Here is an 18695-nt window from a genome sequence, read left to right as displayed (position 1 = left end):
TTGTTAAAAATATGCTTTTTATCTTCTACAAAATAAAAAAAAATCTATATTATATCTTTAAAATATAAATGCCACTAATGTTCATTCCGTAAATCATCTACGCAAATATAAAAATCATAATACAAATAAGCTTTGCATAAAAAAAACGTCAACGAAGTTTTTTATTGCGTTCAATTATTATAAATACGGATGTAAACCCACTTTTCCCTCATTTTTTTTATCGTGCTATACACTATTTCCATAGATTATTCATGCACGCATTAGTCACTTAGACGCTTTAATGGGTTTTTTCCCGTTCTAAAGTGAAATGTGTCACCAAACGAAGATATGTTTAAGGTTTATTTCATAAAAAAAAATTAGAAAAGATCAGCAAATGGATCATTTGTTGAAGTATTTTTACTAGGAGTTGATTGCTGTTGAACTGGAGACTGCGTAGGGGCTGAACCAAACAAGTCATTTGTAAAATCGTTCATAAGATTTTGCTGTTGATGTTGTTGCTGTTGAGGAGAGGAGACATATGTTTGTACACCAGGATTGGAGGGTGCGTTGAATAAGTTCATAATATCGTCAATGTTATTGTTATTGTTAGGTCGAGGGGATGGGCTGGCCTTTGATTCAGTATTTCCAACGGACAGTAAATCGCTAAATGATCCTTGCTGTTGATGCTCTGCCATGATCGGAGAGGCCGGTGTTTCAGTAGGTGCGTCCCAGTCCAAATCAAGTAAGTTTCCAATGTCATTGTTTTTGATAGCTTCCTGAATCATAGGCGGAGGTGCATTTATATCATCGTCTTCAGTATGACTAAATAAATGAATACAAATAAATTAGGTCAGAACTTTTGATATGAGACAAACACGTACTCTGCTGTAGACTTGTTGACATTATCTGCGCCGAATTTCTTTCCTGCAATAAAAGTTTCAGCTGGCTTATGATAGACAGAAGCCAGAGTACCGATATCATACAATAAAGTCTCAAGTAATGCTGGCGAAACGCCATCATTCTCACCGGCAATAGGAGGCTTCTCAGATAAAACAACAGCCTATACATAAATATATATATATACAGATATGTGTATACAATCAGCTACTTGTTGTGCTACATTAAAAGATCTGCTCTTGTCATACCTTGGCAGCCTGTGGATCAGTTGATAACAGTCTCCAGTAAACATAAGCTCTGTCACGAATATCTGCGTTATCACATTCAGTTGTAGCAGTTTGTAAAATACGTTGGACTAAATCTTGATTCTCATTAGGCTTTTTCAAAAATAATTTGACCGTTGCAGTCAGGAGTTGTAGTTGGACCTAAAAAAAGCATCAGAATCCTGGCATATGTTCAATAATTAGATCTTACTTGAGGGTTTTCTTCTTTGAAGTTCTCCAAAAAGATATTTATAAGGTCGTCAGCATTATCAATTCTCTCAGCATATTCTCCGATAATCCAAATTAATGAGCCCTTAGCCTCAGGCTCATCCAAAGCCTCGAGGTTTTCACATAAAGTAGGAATAATACCTTCGTATTTATGGGGATATTTACGGAATATGTCCTATTTTTACAAAGAAAGCCAGAAATATTAACAATCTCAAGAAGAAACAGTTTACGCAAGATCATTACCTTAATAACAACCACAGCTTCCTGAACTACGTAACTAACACCTGTATTAATTAAATCCAATAAGACATTGATGCAACGTTCGGCAGCTTCATCAATTTTAATCGCACAGCGACCAATAGCATGGACGGATTTACGGACAAAATCCACATCAACTTCATTGGCATACCTGTTTCAAATAAAAATGAACCTGTTACAATGCTTTCACCAAAATTCAGATCTACAAACTTACTCTTTCAATTCGCTAAGCAATTGATCCACGTTTCTGTCATTACATAATTTAATCATGATTTCAAGCTTTTCTAACTTAACGTATGGTGGGTCGTTGTATTTGCAGAAAAATACACGAATTTCATTACTCAAAACTTCGGGGCGTTTTTGAAGAATAAGACTAATATTACGTAAGGCAATATATTGAACTTCAGGAGGACTTGAAAGTAAAGTGACTATAGTGGGTATTAGAAAACCTTTGAATTATATCATACTTTGGAGTTTTATAGCCTACCTAAAGGAGGGGCCATTTTTCTACACATTGACTTGATAAACGATTCTTCTTTAATATATCTCATATTAATCATTAAAACCTAAATTGAAAAGTCAATGTTTATTGATTTCGTCCTAGAAAGTAATAAAAAAAAATTACCTTGATGGCAGATAATACAACAGCTCCATTAGCATGTTGTAGTCTGGGCATAACTCTATCACAAATACTTTCGGCTTCCTTAGATCCTGATACTTTATAATCACCTATAGCTGTCAAAATAGCGATCTGTCCCCATCTATACCTCATTTTAATAGCTGCTATATAAAAGAAATGACAGTCTCACACTTACTCGGTACATTCATTAAGGGCATGTAATAACTTGTTTGAGGTATTAGTATCGATTTCGAAGATACACTTGTCAGAGGCTTCGTTGATATCAGTTAAGGCAATAACTGCATTTGCGACAACCATAGGATTGACATCAGATACCATTTCCAACACAGAATTGACAAAATCTTGTTCCATGGCTAATTCTGGGTTAAGATCATATAACTTTGCAACGCAAACAGCCGCTGTTTTTCTAACGTAAGGGTTTTCATCCTATTGAAAATAACTTACGCGATTTAATAACATTAATAACTATGGAGGCAAAAGCTCTTACCTTAAGACATTTACGAAGAGGCTCGGTAAGATAATCGATAATTTTGTCTACTCTCAAACAGCCCATGGTGCGGATAGCAAGAGCTCTGATCAATGGGTTTGGGTCATCAGAATCCTAACACATGATATGAATTACAGTGCAAATTTTCTTTCGGTATTTCGTCGTATACCTTGACAAATGTATTAACAGCCAAAATAACTAACTCGGGTTGCGTCTTTGCATAATTCATAAGATAAAGGTAAACCAATTTTTTCAATTCTAGATCTTCTGTTTGCATGTTTTTGAGAACATCTGGAAAGAGCCCACTGACATCCTTTCCAACCGTCATATTTGCAATAACTTTTTTAACAGCATCTTTTCGATGATGACGGTACTCGCTGTTCAATTCAGATTTAAGTTCATAGTTTTCGCCTACAGATGGTATATATTTATTATTGCAATTCTTCTGGGTAACACTTCAAAACATTACACCGAAATTTGCCCCCTTTCCCCTCTTTTTGTCAGTTGTTATGTTACTTCAACTTTACCTCTTTTATTGGTGGTAAAAAACTTTGGTCTGCTTAGCGACATTTCAGATTATCTCGTTGAAGAAAGGAAGTAAAAGTATATGTTGCTTCAAGAAGGGGAGACGAAAGGCGGCCGGAGTTGCAAACACAGGTCATATTTTACTGTAGTCAAAGACGTCACGAACGAGCACACAGACAACAAATCCTTGTATCCTTTTAAGCAAATGCTACCAACTTTTCTAGAATAATATTAAGTATTAAAGTGCTAACCAGTTGCGCTTACTATTTAATTTTTTCTTTTAAATGTAAATGGTAAATATCAATAAAAATGGCTGGAATATTCATATAATGAATCCATACTCTTGTAAAGTGATATTTACACTATTAATCGCTGAGTATGTACCCAGTTAGATTGACATCTACACTGGATCCAACTCTATGAGCGGATTTAAGCGAACAAATTCATTACAATAAAGTTATAGGGATACGAGAAAAAGTGTTTAATTAATAAATTTTCAATCATGCTCCTCTTGATTATCCGTCTGTTGATGTCGTGGTGGCGTGTAATAATTCAAGCATAGATCCACCGGATTAATATAAAGTTCAGGATGTATAGCGTCTATAGGCATCGATGGAATGTTGTTCATTAAAAATGGGATCATGCTTCTGTTGATATTATTATTAATAAAAAAGGGGGATTCAACTTGATATGGCTGGTAATAAAAAAAGTTCTGCCATTGTGACTGATTCAAATTATGCATGTTTCTAGTTCCCCTAAAGTCATTTGCTTCATTATGTTCATTGAGATGAAAGTAGTTATTCATGTTGTTATATATATTAATGCTATACTGCTGATTATTGTGAAAGCCACCATCATATTGATTAAAGATATTATTCTGAAAAAATATAGGGTCTGCTCTATGTAAAAGTTGAGTAGTCGACGGAGCCTGTATAATCAAATTGCTAGTATCGTAGCTTAAATCGAACCCTTCATCGTCCAAAGCAATTTCTGGCTGATTTAATGTATAATAATTAGGTTGACTACTGCTACTGCTATTATCGCCATGATACATTTCATCTTGGAGATCATCATCATAGTTTTCAGAGCTTGTTTCATTTTCCTCGTCGATATAGTTGTCATCGTCTTTTATAGCACATTTAACGCGAAGCTTGCCCTTTGCGTTCTCTTCTTTTCTCGTTTTTTCCTTTCTCTTATTTTTTGCTCTACGGTTTTGGAACCATGTTGTAACAATTTTTCGAGGTGTTTTGATAATATCTGCTATTGTCTGGATTTTGTCCTGGTTTGGACTCGGATTTTTGTCATATTCTCCCTCTAAAATTTTGGTTTCATCCGCTGTAAACCTACGCCTACGCTTGATCTTTGGTACCCATGAATCATCTGCATAGTCATAGCTTCTAGAAGAAGATCTGGAGTTTTTTTCGGTATTATTATCACTCATAAGAATAAATGGTTCATAGAAAGAAATAATACAAAAATAGTGAAAAGAGAGTACGATATCTATCTTCATCTCTTACAACCTGTCTCTCTCTGTCTTTTTTTAGCTAATTTCTTTTTAGTTATTTGGTGATAGAATACCGTTGATTATAATATCACTATATGTATATTCGACTGTTTTGCATATTTATTTCCTGGTGATGCATAATTTTTCTTCCTTTCGCTGATATTTATCAAGCACCTTCCACGTATACTTGTAAAGGAATGTGATAGAATACGCTAAAAAGGGTTGCTGCATCTCTATTAAGATAACTTTTCTAAACATCCCAATTGTCCTAATTACTTTTCTGTTGGCATCATGTGCAAAACAAAAACAGGTATTGTGACCTTATCAAAGTAATAAGTAATTCGAGCTCTTGATATTTTAACTAATAAAAAAAATCCAGACACAAACCCTTGATCTGCAGCATAAATTTCCTATAATTCCCACACAAGAGAGGTGATCCACATACTCGGTACGACATGTTAATTAAAGAGAGTTTAGCTTTAAAAAATAACGGGATGCGGCCTCATTATCCCTTATAAAAAATATCAAATATGGTACATAATGGTGGATTGACTCGAAAAGTTATTTTAAATAATACATTGTAATTCCGTATTTATGTAAATATACTACGCGTTGCATTTGATCTTTGGACTTTAGTTTCTTATTAGTCTTATATTTGTTTTATTTAAAAAAGAATACAAAAAGTTATGTAGAAGAAAGGGGCAACGTTGACTGTGGTATTGATGGCCCTAGCTTGTTTTTGTCGTGATGATGAAGGTGGTGCTTTTTAACTCTCACATCCAAAACCCTTTTTCTAATATGATGTAGCACACTCGCCCAAATCCATGAAAAAAAAAGCAGATACGTTCCCAAGACAAGTCCAAGCATAAAGAGGCAGATGTATATACAGGTTTCCCCAACCCACTTGGGTGCCTGCTTCGATTTTAGACAATCCAATTGAAGATACAAAATATTAGAAATCATTATTAATGTTCTATCTAAACCGATCACCAGACATACACCAACGATGTAAACAAGTCCTAAAAGAGCTTCTCCAGCAAGCCCCGTTGCAAAATGAACTATATTTAGCCATTCTACAATCTGCGTCATTTCATGATCCTGCCACGTCTCATCTCCATCCAATTTTGGTCCTATTTCACTTCCTAATCCAATTTCATCTAAAGCTCGCCCCAAATGTGATAGTCCAAATACTAGTCCAACTGCCGAAGCAAGACTTAGGAGATGGCATAAAAGGCACAAAAACTGTGAGAAAAAATGGATATACCAGCTTGACTGATAAATATAATTACACATGCTGCATATGTAATCAGAGCCGTATTTTTTTAAGCAGATTGGATGTGCTCGGTTTAGACAAGGGCAAATAAAAACTAAATCTGGCTGTGTTCGATGAATCAAATAAGGACCAATACCTCTCTCCGACGAAGGGGTGTTGCGGTTGCCACATAGCTTGCATTTGCGATGATGGTGATGTCGATGATGAATAAGTCTATTTTGATGTTGTTTGTTAATAGTCTGGTGTATATTTTCACGCTCTATGTCAATAGTCAACGATCCAGCCATTTGATTGTTATTAGCATTATTTTTAGGTTTGGTGTAAGGCGGAGGATAATATAAAGTAGAAGTAGAGGGTGCGTCGATCATGTATTTTGGAAAATGGAAACATAAGAGATACAGAGAAAAATATAATGAAAGAAAGAGACACCATGATGCAGTTACTTTTATTTCTTCTTTTTTTGTTGTTATAAGGAGACTCTATTATTTGCTGATCAAAATAAAAGAAGGAGGTTATTCACCCCCTTGGAAAGAATACTCTTGCATAATAAAATGACCTCCGTCATACTACCAAGACATATTTGAAATTGTGATATTTTAAAGAGATATGTTTATTTATTTATTAAACTTTATACATGCGCAGTCAGTGCCGAATTCCATTTTTGCGATAAAGAACTTGGCAACTTCTTTTTTTTGTCAACTATTCAAATTATGTTAGTTAAGAAAAATAAAAATAAAATTGTATGACCTAAATGTTTTAATATTACCAAACAAGTAGTACACCATGGTCTCAAATTTCCTGTTTCCAAATCTTCGGCAACCGTTGCTCCAGAATCCAATATTTTAGAGCACCCATCACATGCTAAGCATTTTTTATGCCATCTTGCAGCTTTAGGACCTGGAATTTCTTCGTGTACAGAAACAATACGTTGACTACAGCCAGGACAATCTCGTACCACACCAAATCGAGGTAACGGACGACCACGAGAGCTCATTAAAGTGGAGGCTTTTATAGATCCGTTATTGACGGGTGGTGACGATATTACTTGCCGATTGCTGCTAAAAGGGGATGACAAAAGGTTATTTGATGAAGGGCTTTTACAACGATTGATATTCCCCAGGGACACCGAAGGACTATACGGCTTCGTTATTGGGGAGTTTATAGCAACTGTTTGTGGTTGAGGAACAATCTTCATATGTTTCGACAGAAATTCTTTATCATTCGGTAGTTTTTCATTGGTGCAGTGCTGACAAAATGACCCATCTAAATCAATATATATTGATGCCGGATTTAGTATTTTTTGGCAACCTGTACATCTGAAACACTATAATGATATTTTTTAACATTTGTTACTTAGCCTAAATAATATATATATCTACCCTAGGATGTAATACGGCGGAGTGTATTGCAATATAAGTGTCTGTCAGCGAGTGCGAACATCTGGAGCAGGATTGATTGACTTGCGTCGAAGGAGCACACTAAACATATACACGAGAGTAAACAGAAAGTTGGATAAAAGAAATATGTATTTAATGTACTTACGTTAGGATGATATACTCTCTTGTATGGATCAATAAAAAAAGATGTGTCTTCAAAAGGCAAGGTACAACCATTACATTTGAGACATTTCCAGTGGTATCTAACCTGTGTATCTGGTAGACGAACGGTTTTTCCTGATAACTTTTTATAACATTCGCCACAGCTGTTTTCAGCGATAGTAGAAAATCTTCTTGAGGGTGATGGTGTTACACTATTCTTAGAAGGAGCTACTCTTCTACTGTCTAAAAGATTATTGAAGGGTTTAGTGATACGCTTTAGAATAGGCGTGCTTGTTCGCTGGGAGAATGGTGAGCATGCTGAACGAGATTCTTCTTTGACTTCTTCTTCAACAGGAGATGTTAAATTATCCAAGCCTATGACGCTACCCAAGTACCTATAAGAAAGACTTTTTGTGAGAATATACACTAAAGCCTACGGATAATGTATTACCTAGATTGCCATCGATCAACAGCAGGGCTTGCTATAATCATCGGAAATTTACAAAAATCAGGGGCCACTTTAAGTTTATACATGTAAAAAAAAAAATCCTTACATTGAAAATTGAATCCACACTTGTTACACTTGTCATTAAAACACAGTTCTCCACATCGACAAAAAGGCATTTGTTTTAAAGTTTGTTTATATTTATAGATCTAAATAAATGAGAAATAGACAGGAAAGAAAATATATTTATACACAAATTCTGGGAGTTGTAAACTGTTAAGGGAAAAAAAGAGTAATTTGAAGGGAATATAAGAATAAAGTATTTATACGAAGTATATCATAGAATGCCTCATGCTTTCCTTATTTTCCGAAATAGTATAGAAAGATAAACCAGTTTTTATTATTATTTATTCCATTTTTCGCTATATAATTTTAATTTTACTAGATTTTTGTCGATCGTTCTTTTGAGCGGTAGTAACTAGGTCAAGCTTAGATATAGTCAGGTATCACAAATGTATCTAAAAGTGACGATGGTGGTCTCAGTATTTCTTTCTGCAGAGACGCTTCATAAAACCAAACTGTATCTGGTTGCTGTCTTGCTAATGCTTTAAATAAGGCTTTGCATCCATCGACTAGCTGCTCATGAACTAAGCTACCATTGTAAAAATAATTCGATTCCTCCAATATATCCTTTATAACGGGCTGATTCATGGGAACATGAATAGCTATACGGGTCAACGTCTTTAAAAGACATAGTTGTGTACGGTGATAGAGTGAATACACAGAATAATCCGTTAATGTATTGGCCGAAGCTGCAGTTATGCCCTTTTTCAATAATACTTTGAACCGAGGCCAAAGGTCGTCTACAAATTTCCTTGATAAGAAATCTGTCGAGACTTCCGATATTCTTTCAATGAGATGAGCTGCGTGAAGTACTACATAATTCTGTGAATCATTAAATCTATTGATAATGGAGGGCCATATGAGATAAATCAACTGATTTAATTCTTGCGGATGTTTTGATAGAATGGAGACACCAGACGTAAGTAAAATAAGCATTTGTGATCGAAGTTGAGGCGACGATGCTGTCAAGAAATGGCTTGATTTATCCATGATTTCCTTTGCCATAGATTCTTCTCTATTCAACGGGACCTTTGTTTCTTCTGTTGGCTCTTCTTCTTCTTTGGGCAAATCTATGGGAATTCGATCCTTAATGGCCTGTTCTAATGTTACTTCATCATGCTGTCCTTTTTCTTGTCTGCCCAAAAAGTATTTTCCGATTTCTTCCATTGTTTCGTGTTCTTTATCCTCATTTCCAAACATGTCTTGTTTCTTTTCAATGAATGCTTCAATTTCTGGAGAAACAATTCTTTTTAGTTCTTTTTTGGATTCGTCTTGACTAATTGAAGTTGTCGTGTCTTTGGGCAAATTCCTTTCCATAGTCTTAATAATTTCGAAAAGTACGCTACAAAGCTGTATACATAGCCAATCGTTTGTGCTGTAGCGTTCTAAAGCGTCGTATATTTCCAAGACTGAGTCATCCAAATAAAAGAGACTGTCATGTCCACCAACATGAATTAGAGCTTTCAGTACCAATGGAACTCGTGCGTTTTCACTAAGAACAGAGATGTGCTGAGAAATCGCATTAATGATGTAGTCAATGTTTTGAATGGCAAGTTCTTGGGCACTATCCAAACCACAAATCAGTGCTATGGAGTCCAAAGTGATTAATGCATATGTATGAATAAACACGTTGGATGATCCTAGGTGTGCCAATAAAGGATATAGAACAGTAATCAGCTGGTCTTCCAAGTATTCTTGTTCCAAAATAGATGCAGCCAATCCTACAATCTGTAATCCGAAACACACAGTTAAGATATTTCCACTTTCTTTATCTAAATCAAAGGCGTTCTTAGTTAACGCGGTGGTGATTCTGTTTGTCAAGGTTGCATTTTTTAGTATGTCCATTATATCTTCCAGAACATTCAATGTGATCATTGTTAGTTGTGTTTTGGCATCCGTAATTTCGCTGGTATCGTCTGTGTTCTTGATCCATTGATCTATATCCATTTCTGTATCGAGATCCAAAGCAAAGGCACCTGATAACAACGAATGTATGATGTACACAGCCTGTGGATCGTTCGATGCCTGATTGTCCACTGATAAATATCTCATATAATGTTGAATCCAGCTTTTCAAATCGCAATATTTTCCAATCACATTCATCACTCTTGTAATTTTTGTATTCGTCACGTCTGTTACTAAGTGCTTAAACCGGATTTTCGGGAATATAGGTGTCACTTTTGTCCCCTCAGAGTCTAACTCGATAAAGGTATCCGCTTTCTTCTGTTCCAGTATATGTAAGCTGTCCTTATCAACCTCTAACGCTGTCATCCAACCATCAGAAGATCGGCCAAGAACAGTTGATAGAACGCTTGACGATTGATCTTTCAAAAGGAGGATTAAACCTGTGATGAGAGACATGGCATTTACCTTTTCACCCTCATCTTTTGAGATCACATACTGGGGAAATTTCATCATCCATTCATATAAATCGTCTTTTAAAACAGGCATAATTGTGTCTTTGAAGGTAGGATTTGCGATCAAGATCTGCATTCTGTTTTTACAGTCTTTGGAAACTTCGTCGTAAGCATCGTCCATGTGAAGGACCATGATTTCCACAAGCGGTTGAATACAGTTATCTAATGTACGAGCACAGTTCGAAAGCAATTTATCTGCGAATCTGACAAATTCCAGTCTTGTTCTCCAATCGGGGTATAGTCGTATTTTCAAGATTTGACTCATCACATTAAGAAGGCTTTGCTTTGTTTTGTTATACCATGCCTTGTTCATCAATTTGGTGACGACCTGTTCTTTTACGTCTGTCTTTGTCTGCTGTGCTAAAATACCCTCGAATGATGTTAAATCTACCAGTGTATCATTAAATGAATCACATAAGACTGTTTGAATCAGATCTCCTAGCACTCTTAGGCTACTACAGATTACTTTGTGGTTTTCCTTCTCGGCTTTCTGGGATATAGTTTTGCATAATTTTGATACAATTCCGGGTAAAAGGACTGCCAGTGTATCCACTCGTTCTATATTCGCATGCAAAATTTGAGATAACACATCGAGAGTCTCGAGTCGTAGTTGGATATAGGGTGCGCTTTGAATGATTTCCAAAAATAAGGTGATACATTCGGATGCGATTGTCAGGAACTTGTAACTTTCGAGAGGATATTTAGTTGGGTCATATTTATACTTCTTGGGTAAAATAGCCGAAACACATTTGACAGCCTGGTATTGTACTTCTTCAGAAAGTTGGCCTTGAGGTCGTTTCAATAAGTGCAAAAGTAAATTAAGATATTCTTCTATAAATGTCGGTGGCATCCAAATTTTTACTGTGGTATGTGTCAGAAGAAAGTGCATAATTTTTAGATACAACTCGATGACTATTTCATATCCATGTTTTTCCTCGGTTGTCATTGCTTTGTAAACCTCATTTAGACGTATAATAAGGGCATTGGTATTGGTCATGTCTAATATGGCGATGGGGTCTTCAATAGATTCTAATTTCACAAGCAACGCTTGTAGTATTTCCGACACATGTTTAACATTGGCTCTTGTTAATTTTGGTGAGTATGGCACCAGAGAGTCGAGGATCGGCTTTAGTTTTGCGAATTGAAGTTTACGCAATCCGTGAATATCTGTCATTTGTAAAGAAAAATAAAAGAAGTCGAAAAAGATAGTCCTGCACTCACAGACGAAATACTTGCTGGGATTGTTTTCATGAGCCAAATTTCTATTCACTTCGTCTACGTACAGCCGAACGACGCAGTTAATTTTTAATCAGTTGCATTATAGTATTCACCAGGAGATAATATGCAAGATTTTAAGACATAGACAATGACTTGAATTACATAGTTTACTTGTTATTAAAATTAATATGGCTCGTCTTACGGGCAGATACGTTAAGAGTATAAGTGCTAATTAACATCCAAAATAAGTACACGTGTCTAATGCTATACAACTATTGCTATTTTTGCTACTGATAATGGATCGAATGAAAACCTTTCGTCTCCCTAAAGGTCCTTTGTATTATGTGCTGATTGATGTAGTAACGATTTCGCTGGCTGATCTGAGTATTTACAGAAAAAATTGTGACACTTGATTTGGTCTTCAAAGACTTAATTACGTTTTTGGAGCACATTTTAACCACACAGACTTAATCATTTCATATAAATTTGCAGCACATGTAAACTTCTTTTTCGAATGGAGACGTCATTACAGCTTAGAGTATGCTGTTTTGCGGCGCAACTCTGAATTTGGAGGAGAAGACAAACAGCCATCCAGTAATATGCGATTCTATAATGACAAAACACTTTAAGGACACTCTCTTTGTATCTAAATATCCGTTTTGATATTAATTTTGATTCGTCCAAAAAACATTGTCTGAATTTGAAGTAGGAACTGTACAAACAAATTTCTTTTTTTTTTTTCCTTCGCCAACGCATTTATCCTTTTTACCCAAATTTCATCGAGTTATTTTCTTAAATTACTCGAAAGTCTCAATTATTCATCGTGGCTCATTCTCAAGATAAAAAGATAGTTAACCCTCCGTGGTAATATATAGAGACTGACCACATTATAACATCCGTTTTGATAATCCCTTATTTAATTTTTTTGATAGGTCTATGGCTGCAAAAACTAATAATCTGCAGCACCACCAACAACCTCAACAGCAGGAATGGCAACAGTACCCTCCGTACTCTGTAGCTCCTCCCGTTATTGCTTCTTCTTCTGCTTCTGTTGGCCAAACCCCAGAACAACAATATGCTTCTTATTATCAGCAATACCCTGCTCAAACACCAGAGCAACAAGCTTATTATCATCAATATTATTCTCAGCAGCAGCAACAACAACAACAACAATATAATCCACTCCCTCCTGGTGTAGAAACTGCACCAGGTGTAAATCAACCCACCGCTCCTCCAGGCACAGGTAATTATGAGCATAACTATTCTCAATATAACGGTTACTATGCACAGCCTCAAGCTGCTTATAATCAACCTCACGTAAGTACTACTCATCAGGCCCGGCCTCCTCCTCCTCCTCCTCCACAACAGCAACAACAGCAGCACTATCCTCCTCCTCAGCAACAGAGTACCTATTATGCACAGCCAGCTAGTTATGATGCATCTAGGTATCCTGCTACGCAAACCACGTACCAAGCAGCACCCGTTGTAAATAGTAAGTATCATTTTATTTATTTATTGGAAAGATTTATTGAAGAAAAAAAAAAAATTTAGAACCAGGCTTTTCTAATCCTCCTCCATGGTCCAAAAAACCTGCTGAACATAAACCTCCACCACCAACCACTGCTTATCAACCTCCACCTCCACCTCCTGTACCTGTCGATACTAGAACCACCGAAGAAAAGATCAATGAAAAAAATGCAATGGCTTCCGAATCTTGGCCTCCTTCTTTACAGTAAAGCTGTGATGTATATCCATGTTTTATGCCTTGACTAAATTTTTTTTTTATAGACAATATGTTCAAGATGTATTCTCCAATTGTCTACCTAATAAGAGAGACCAAGCTGAATTGCAATTACGTAATTTGATCATGGAAAGTCATCGTGCAGGTACACTCATGACGACAGACTGGAGTGAAATGGATTTACCCAGGTAAGAAAGAATCATGGATTCAATATAAGCATGAACCATAACCTTGATTATATATGAACAGTGCGTGTAAACCTCAGAAAAAGAAAAAGAAAGGGTAAATAAAGAAAGAAAGAAGTCTATAAAATACAGTGATTCTAACTGCCGCCCAATTCCTCAATGAAATAGTAAAAAGAATGTTTTGCTTGCTAAAAATAATCAATTACAGCAAGGTCATCAACCGTCTGCGGAAGAGGAAGCAAAAAGGTTAAGACGTCTGAGGCGATTTGAGGAAGATGCTGCCCAATTTAAAGCTGATAATGTGTCTACACCAATGCAACTCATGAGCTTGGTACGTGATCCCCCCCCCCCTTGTTTCTTTAATTACTAATACATGTCATAGGACGGTAATGACTTTAATTATACTGTTGTAGGTACTTCCAAGAAGCTTGAAAAGCAATACCTTAGATTGACATCCGTATGTTATCGTATCTTATATCTTATACCACCTATCGCATCAAAATGTTAACATTTTTTAAACATGTTTAGGCTCCTGATCCTGCAACGGTTAGACCATTACCTGTATTAAAACAGACCTTGAATTTATTAAAGGAAAAGTGGAGCGCAGAACAAAACTATACTTACATTTGCGATCAGTTTAAATCATTGCGTCAAGATCTAACAGTGAGTTTCAGAAATAACTCAAACTTGTTTTTTTTAGGTTTTTTTTTTACTGAGCTTTTTTCTTTTGTAGATCCAAAGAATTAAAAACGATTTTACGGTTCAAGTATATGAGATTCATGCACGTATAGCTTTAGAAAAGGTAAACACAAATTTACTATATTTGAATAAGGGGCTGTAGCTGATGAAAAAGTATTTGACAGGGCGATTTGGGAGAGTATAACCAGTGCCAAACTCAGTTAAAGGGACTGTATAATAGTGGCATTCCTGGTAACGTGATGGAATTTACAGCTTATCGTATTCTATACTTTCTGCACACTCAGAATTGGGCAGGTAAAAAGAAAGAGAGAGAAAAAAAAAAAATAAGGTAGGATAGGGTGACTGATTAAAATAATGAAATAGATGTAAATTCAACCATGGCCGAGTTAACAGCGGAACAAAAAGCGGATCCATCTGTTCAACACGCTTTAAATGTACGTTCTTCCCTCGCCACTGGTAATTTCCATCGATTCTTTATTCTTTATAAATCAGCACCCAACATGGGGGGATATCTGATCGATCAATTCTGCGAAAGAGTGCGTGTTCAATCGCTCATTATTCTATGCAAAGCGTATGTACTCTCCTATCTCTTCTTTTTTTTTTTTAAAAAAAAAAAAATGTATGTGATGTATGTGATGTACTGATCGTGTTACAATAGTTGTCGTCCAGATCTTGCTTTAGATTTCATTCAGAATGAATTAGGTTTCGATTCTGAGGATGAATTTTTAAAGTTTCTCACTGAACAAAAAGCAAAGATTTACAAGGCCGGTAACAGTAAATTATTAGATACTAGATTGGCACTTGTCGGATTAACAGAAAGTTTAAAAAAATATAAGAAGATCGATATTAAAGGACAGGTTTAGATAGTCAACACCCCTCTTTGTCTTCTTTTTTTTTTACGTGATCCATTTTAATGTAACATATAAGAAATAATAAAAATATACCTTTATTTTATCTGTCACTATTTTTCTTTCTATGCATTGAAATTACATACCACGGCATATGTCTGATCATCAATAACAGCTTCGACTCGAAGTTCTACTTCACCGAAATACATCTATCAGAAAGAAAAGGGTTAAAAATGAACAAAATGATATTAACCACAGTACAATTTTACCTTGATTGTTAAAGGTACAGGGTCGCCCTTCTTGACATTAGGTAATGGAGGCATTGGAATTTCAAAATCGAAGACCTTGCGGATATTTGTAGTGTGATTTGAGATTGTGTATCTTGGCTCAGTATCACTTTCAGAGGCAAAAAAAGTACAAGCAGTATGACTAGGGTAGTAAGTGATATAATTACGCGAGATACAACTATCGATATCTAATTTATGACACGCTTATTAGCAAAAGATATAGTGATAAATCCTTATTTTATGTATGATGTCCTTACCAAGAGGTTTTCCTCGCTCCACATAAGTCGAAAATCTATTATCACATCGAATACTTCCATCAGGTCTAATAATTTTGTATTCGGGAGGATCCAAGATAGGATCAAACAGATTGGTGATCTCGATACCGTACCAACATCTTGGAACACGGGTAGCAATTTTAGAAGGGTGCATACCAAAGTACACGGCACCGCGAGCAACTGCCATTTCAGGACGATCTGGCTGAACGATACGAATATTTTCGGGAGAAAACTCCTTTTCCATTTGGCTGTAAAGATATGAGGAGGAACCAAAACCGCCGACCATGAAAATAGCCTTCAAACTGGTTGTTTCCTTTTGAAGTTCACGGCAGAGATCCACTACTTCGCTAATAACAGGATCAAACACATGTTTCTTTAACTCCTCTTTTGTAAATGTCATGTGTCCTTCGTCTAATCCAATTGAAGGCTCTGTTTTTGTGACCAGGTCAAAGCCCATAGAAATATCAGCATAGAGGTCATCCGTACCGTCAAATAATGGTTTTAGATTATCTAACAGTCTTTCGATTTAATACTACAACAAATGCAACTTTTTTGTGTTCTTACCAACAAAAACATCCATCATATGATCTAAAGGGGCATCTGGGATCTCGATATTTCCGTTTGGGGATCTGCGGATGACCTTCTTCAACTTTTTTCTCAAATGCTTTCTAAAGTTTCTGTCAATAAATGTCGACCCGCAAGACTTTCCTAATCCCTTTGTACTCTCTCTGAACTTTCTATTTCCAGCCGCATCCATCTCAACGCGAAAGACAATCAAATCCACAGTACCACCTATATTTTCTGTCAGAACAACATCTTGTATGAAGCTCATTTTTCTTTTTTTACCTCCTGCATCGCAAATCATAAATTCATCACCGTGGGCCATATTAAACTTATCACAAGTTCTTTCGCAGTAAAGAGCTGCAGCTTCGGGCTCGGAAATCAACATCAATCGATCACGGTGATCGGCAGCACTGATGATACCTGCTTGAATAGCAGCCTCTCTCATGATTTGCTTTGATTTATCAGACCACATGGCTGGAACCTACGTAAACATATTTAGCTTTAATCCTGAACTCTGGTGGGGCCATATTGTTTCAACATACAGTAAGACAGAATCGAGCCTGTTTTTCAAAATTGTTGTGGAAACCCTTTTTGGCCATATCAATCTTTACGTAACCAAAAAACTTTGATAGATAATCTATCAAAAAGAGAGAATTAGGTCTATATAATACTTCTTCACCATCCTTGAATAAACACACAATACCTGCAATAATATCCGTTGCCGTCAAGTTCAAAGGTAGCTGTCTCACAACTCCTTCAAGATTGTCGTCCAGATATAATTTGAATTGCTGCAAAATTGTGATGTTTGGGTATTTGGATTTTCCGGCTTTTGCTGATCTACCCCATTGAATAAGTTTCTACACGAAAAAAAAAACAACTACGATAAGTACGATATATTTTGTTCTTCGTTTACCTTGCTTAGCTTACATTATCATCTCTGTTGTATAGCTTGAAGAAAAGGAAAGGGAATTAGCTCCCCAAAATTGTCGGTATATGTTTTAAAAACACTTACACAGATCGTGGGACACTAATAAATTGAATGTAAGTGTATTTATTTCACAACAAGATTCTTTTGGGTGCTATGCGGGTTGTTTTTTACCTTCGGATAACTGTAATCAGGTTGGCCTGGCCTACATTAGTTGCTTAAGTGTTAAACAAATAGAACAAAGGAATCAGTAGATAACTCACCATTTACTAATGTCGGTAATCTCCTTGTCATTCATATAACCATAGGAACTTCCACTGTATGTGGTACCTGAAATAAACAAAGTCAGCGCGTTGGTAAAATCCTCATAAAATAAAATAGGGACTTACCGAAATCGATGCCAATGACAATAGGGTAATCTTTATCAGGAAAGGGAGTTACCATGACCGAATATTACTTTTTCCAAAGGAATAAGAATAAAAAGAAAGAAAGAAAGAAAAAACATGTTCTGTGTACCCGTATTTATTTAGCCACAGCCACAGTGTTACTAAGCCTTTGCGGCACCATTATATCAAAATAATAAACATACTTTTCTTGACTTTGCTTGTTTCAAGCGATTATCCGAAACAAAGGATTTGTAAAAAGGAAGAGAGCACAATTAAAAGTAGCCACCATAAAATCTTTCGATTTTATGAAGTTTTACGTGTGTTTCTTTTTCGTTCACTTCATTTGCTTGTTTCACAGGATTTAGCAGTTGCCCGACGCTTTCGCCATATTTGGACAGACTGAAGAATTATAAATGAGAAGCCTTCTAAGTAGTAAGAATAAATAGATACATCAACGCGCACAATAATCACGGGGGTGGAGGATAGAGGTAATAAAAGGTAATCGCATTTTCAAATTTTGAGGTATCCCCTGCGTGCTTTGGCCAGTTTTATGCCTTTTAAAGGAAAAATAAAATAAAATAAAAATTTAATGATCTGATATGATATTTTAGATAACTCTGAGCATACTCTTGTTTTAAAAGGCTTTACAGAAACGATGAGTTACTATATAAATATTAAAACTGCATATCAAGTGATAAAAAGGGACAAAACAAAAAGAGAAATTGATTTTCTATGCATCTTTTTTTTTCTCATTATGGGAATGTGTAAACGCTTTCAGAGCATGTTTTCCACTAAAAAGCAGTATAAAAAAAGTCCTGAATCCAAAGTTTCACTTTCAATAAGCATGATCTGCAATGCGTCAATCATAAAAAAACGGTCATGTTCAATAAACTCTGGATTTTAAGTTGATAATTGGGCGCCGATAGTCGTAGATATGTATGCAACATGATTAGTTATCTGTCTTTTTTCATTTTCATTTATTTATTAAAT

The 18695-nt window shown here is 35.8% G+C and overlaps 8 protein-coding genes across 8 annotated transcripts; 2 read left to right on the top strand and 6 right to left on the bottom strand.

The window, feature by feature from the left end:
- Positions 1–29: 29 nt before the first annotated feature.
- EV154DRAFT_465514 (adaptin N terminal region-domain-containing protein) lies at positions 30–3366 on the bottom strand. Its single transcript, XM_051597693.1, has 12 exons — positions 3280–3366; positions 2922–3163; positions 2753–2866; positions 2441–2691; positions 2251–2386; positions 2113–2191; positions 1840–2053; positions 1611–1776; positions 1351–1542; positions 1125–1301; positions 861–1039; positions 30–801 (listed from the first exon to the last, which is right to left on the bottom strand). Exons 1-12 carry the CDS (start codon positions 3320–3322, stop codon positions 357–359), a joined length of 2238 nt encoding a protein of 745 aa, XP_051456912.1. The 5' UTR covers positions 3323–3366; the 3' UTR covers positions 30–356.
- Positions 3367–3773: 407 nt separating this feature from the next.
- Positions 3774–4718, bottom strand: EV154DRAFT_564256 (uncharacterized protein; the record flags this gene model as incomplete). The annotated part of the gene is made up of 1 exon (XM_051605830.1): positions 3774–4718. The coding sequence occupies one exon, from the start codon at positions 4716–4718 to the stop codon at positions 3774–3776; it is 945 nt and encodes a 314-aa protein (XP_051456911.1).
- Positions 4719–5429: 711 nt separating this feature from the next.
- EV154DRAFT_511154 (uncharacterized protein) lies at positions 5430–6450 on the bottom strand. Its single transcript, XM_051601780.1, has one exon. It carries the CDS (start codon positions 6420–6422, stop codon positions 5466–5468), a length of 957 nt encoding a protein of 318 aa, XP_051456910.1. The 5' UTR covers positions 6423–6450; the 3' UTR covers positions 5430–5465.
- Positions 6451–6696: 246 nt separating this feature from the next.
- EV154DRAFT_482085 (uncharacterized protein) lies at positions 6697–8216 on the bottom strand (the record flags this gene model as incomplete). The annotated part of the gene is made up of 6 exons (XM_051598448.1): positions 6697–6753; positions 6821–7378; positions 7434–7532; positions 7597–7987; positions 8044–8110; positions 8147–8216. The coding sequence occupies 6 exons, from the start codon at positions 8214–8216 to the stop codon at positions 6697–6699; spliced, it is 1242 nt and encodes a 413-aa protein (XP_051456909.1).
- Positions 8217–9243: 1027 nt separating this feature from the next.
- Positions 9244–11427, bottom strand: EV154DRAFT_421929 (uncharacterized protein; the record flags this gene model as incomplete). The annotated part of the gene is made up of 2 exons (XM_051596061.1): positions 9244–10772; positions 10947–11427. Coding segments are annotated over 2 exons (2010 nt in total), but the record flags the coding sequence as incomplete, so codon positions are not given.
- A 1117-nt stretch (positions 11428–12544) lies between these two features.
- EV154DRAFT_248807 (uncharacterized protein) lies at positions 12545–13791 on the top strand. The gene is made up of 4 exons (XM_051594598.1): positions 12545–12659; positions 12728–13287; positions 13347–13724; positions 13786–13791. The coding sequence occupies exons 2-3, from the start codon at positions 12732–12734 to the stop codon at positions 13529–13531; spliced, it is 741 nt and encodes a 246-aa protein (XP_051456907.1). The 5' UTR covers positions 12545–12659; positions 12728–12731; the 3' UTR covers positions 13532–13724; positions 13786–13791.
- EV154DRAFT_590112 (SAC3/GANP/Nin1/mts3/eIF-3 p25 family-domain-containing protein) lies at positions 13549–15477 on the top strand (the record flags this gene model as incomplete). Its single annotated transcript, XM_051606862.1, has 9 exons — positions 13549–13724; positions 13786–13818; positions 13890–14052; positions 14104–14178; positions 14250–14384; positions 14455–14523; positions 14585–14714; positions 14784–14991; positions 15079–15477. The coding sequence occupies 9 exons, from the start codon at positions 13549–13551 to the stop codon at positions 15281–15283; spliced, it is 1194 nt and encodes a 397-aa protein (XP_051456906.1). The 3' UTR covers positions 15284–15477.
- EV154DRAFT_511148 (uncharacterized protein) lies at positions 15343–17820 on the bottom strand. The gene is made up of 12 exons (XM_051601779.1): positions 17709–17820; positions 17583–17649; positions 17494–17524; positions 17407–17421; positions 17322–17342; positions 17098–17251; positions 16937–17031; positions 16677–16875; positions 16395–16622; positions 15813–16340; positions 15538–15743; positions 15343–15477 (listed from the first exon to the last, which is right to left on the bottom strand). The coding sequence occupies exons 1-12, from the start codon at positions 17761–17763 to the stop codon at positions 15394–15396; spliced, it is 1683 nt and encodes a 560-aa protein (XP_051456905.1). The 5' UTR covers positions 17764–17820; the 3' UTR covers positions 15343–15393.
- Between the last annotated feature and the right edge of the window lie 875 nt (positions 17821–18695).

Source organism: Mucor mucedo, assembly GCF_025094135.1.
Source record: "Mucor mucedo strain NRRL 3635 chromosome Unknown EV154scaffold_54, whole genome shotgun sequence".
In the NCBI taxonomy this organism is placed as follows: domain Eukaryota; kingdom Fungi; phylum Mucoromycota; class Mucoromycetes; order Mucorales; family Mucoraceae; genus Mucor; species Mucor mucedo.
This window is presented reverse-complemented; position numbering and strand designations above follow the sequence as displayed.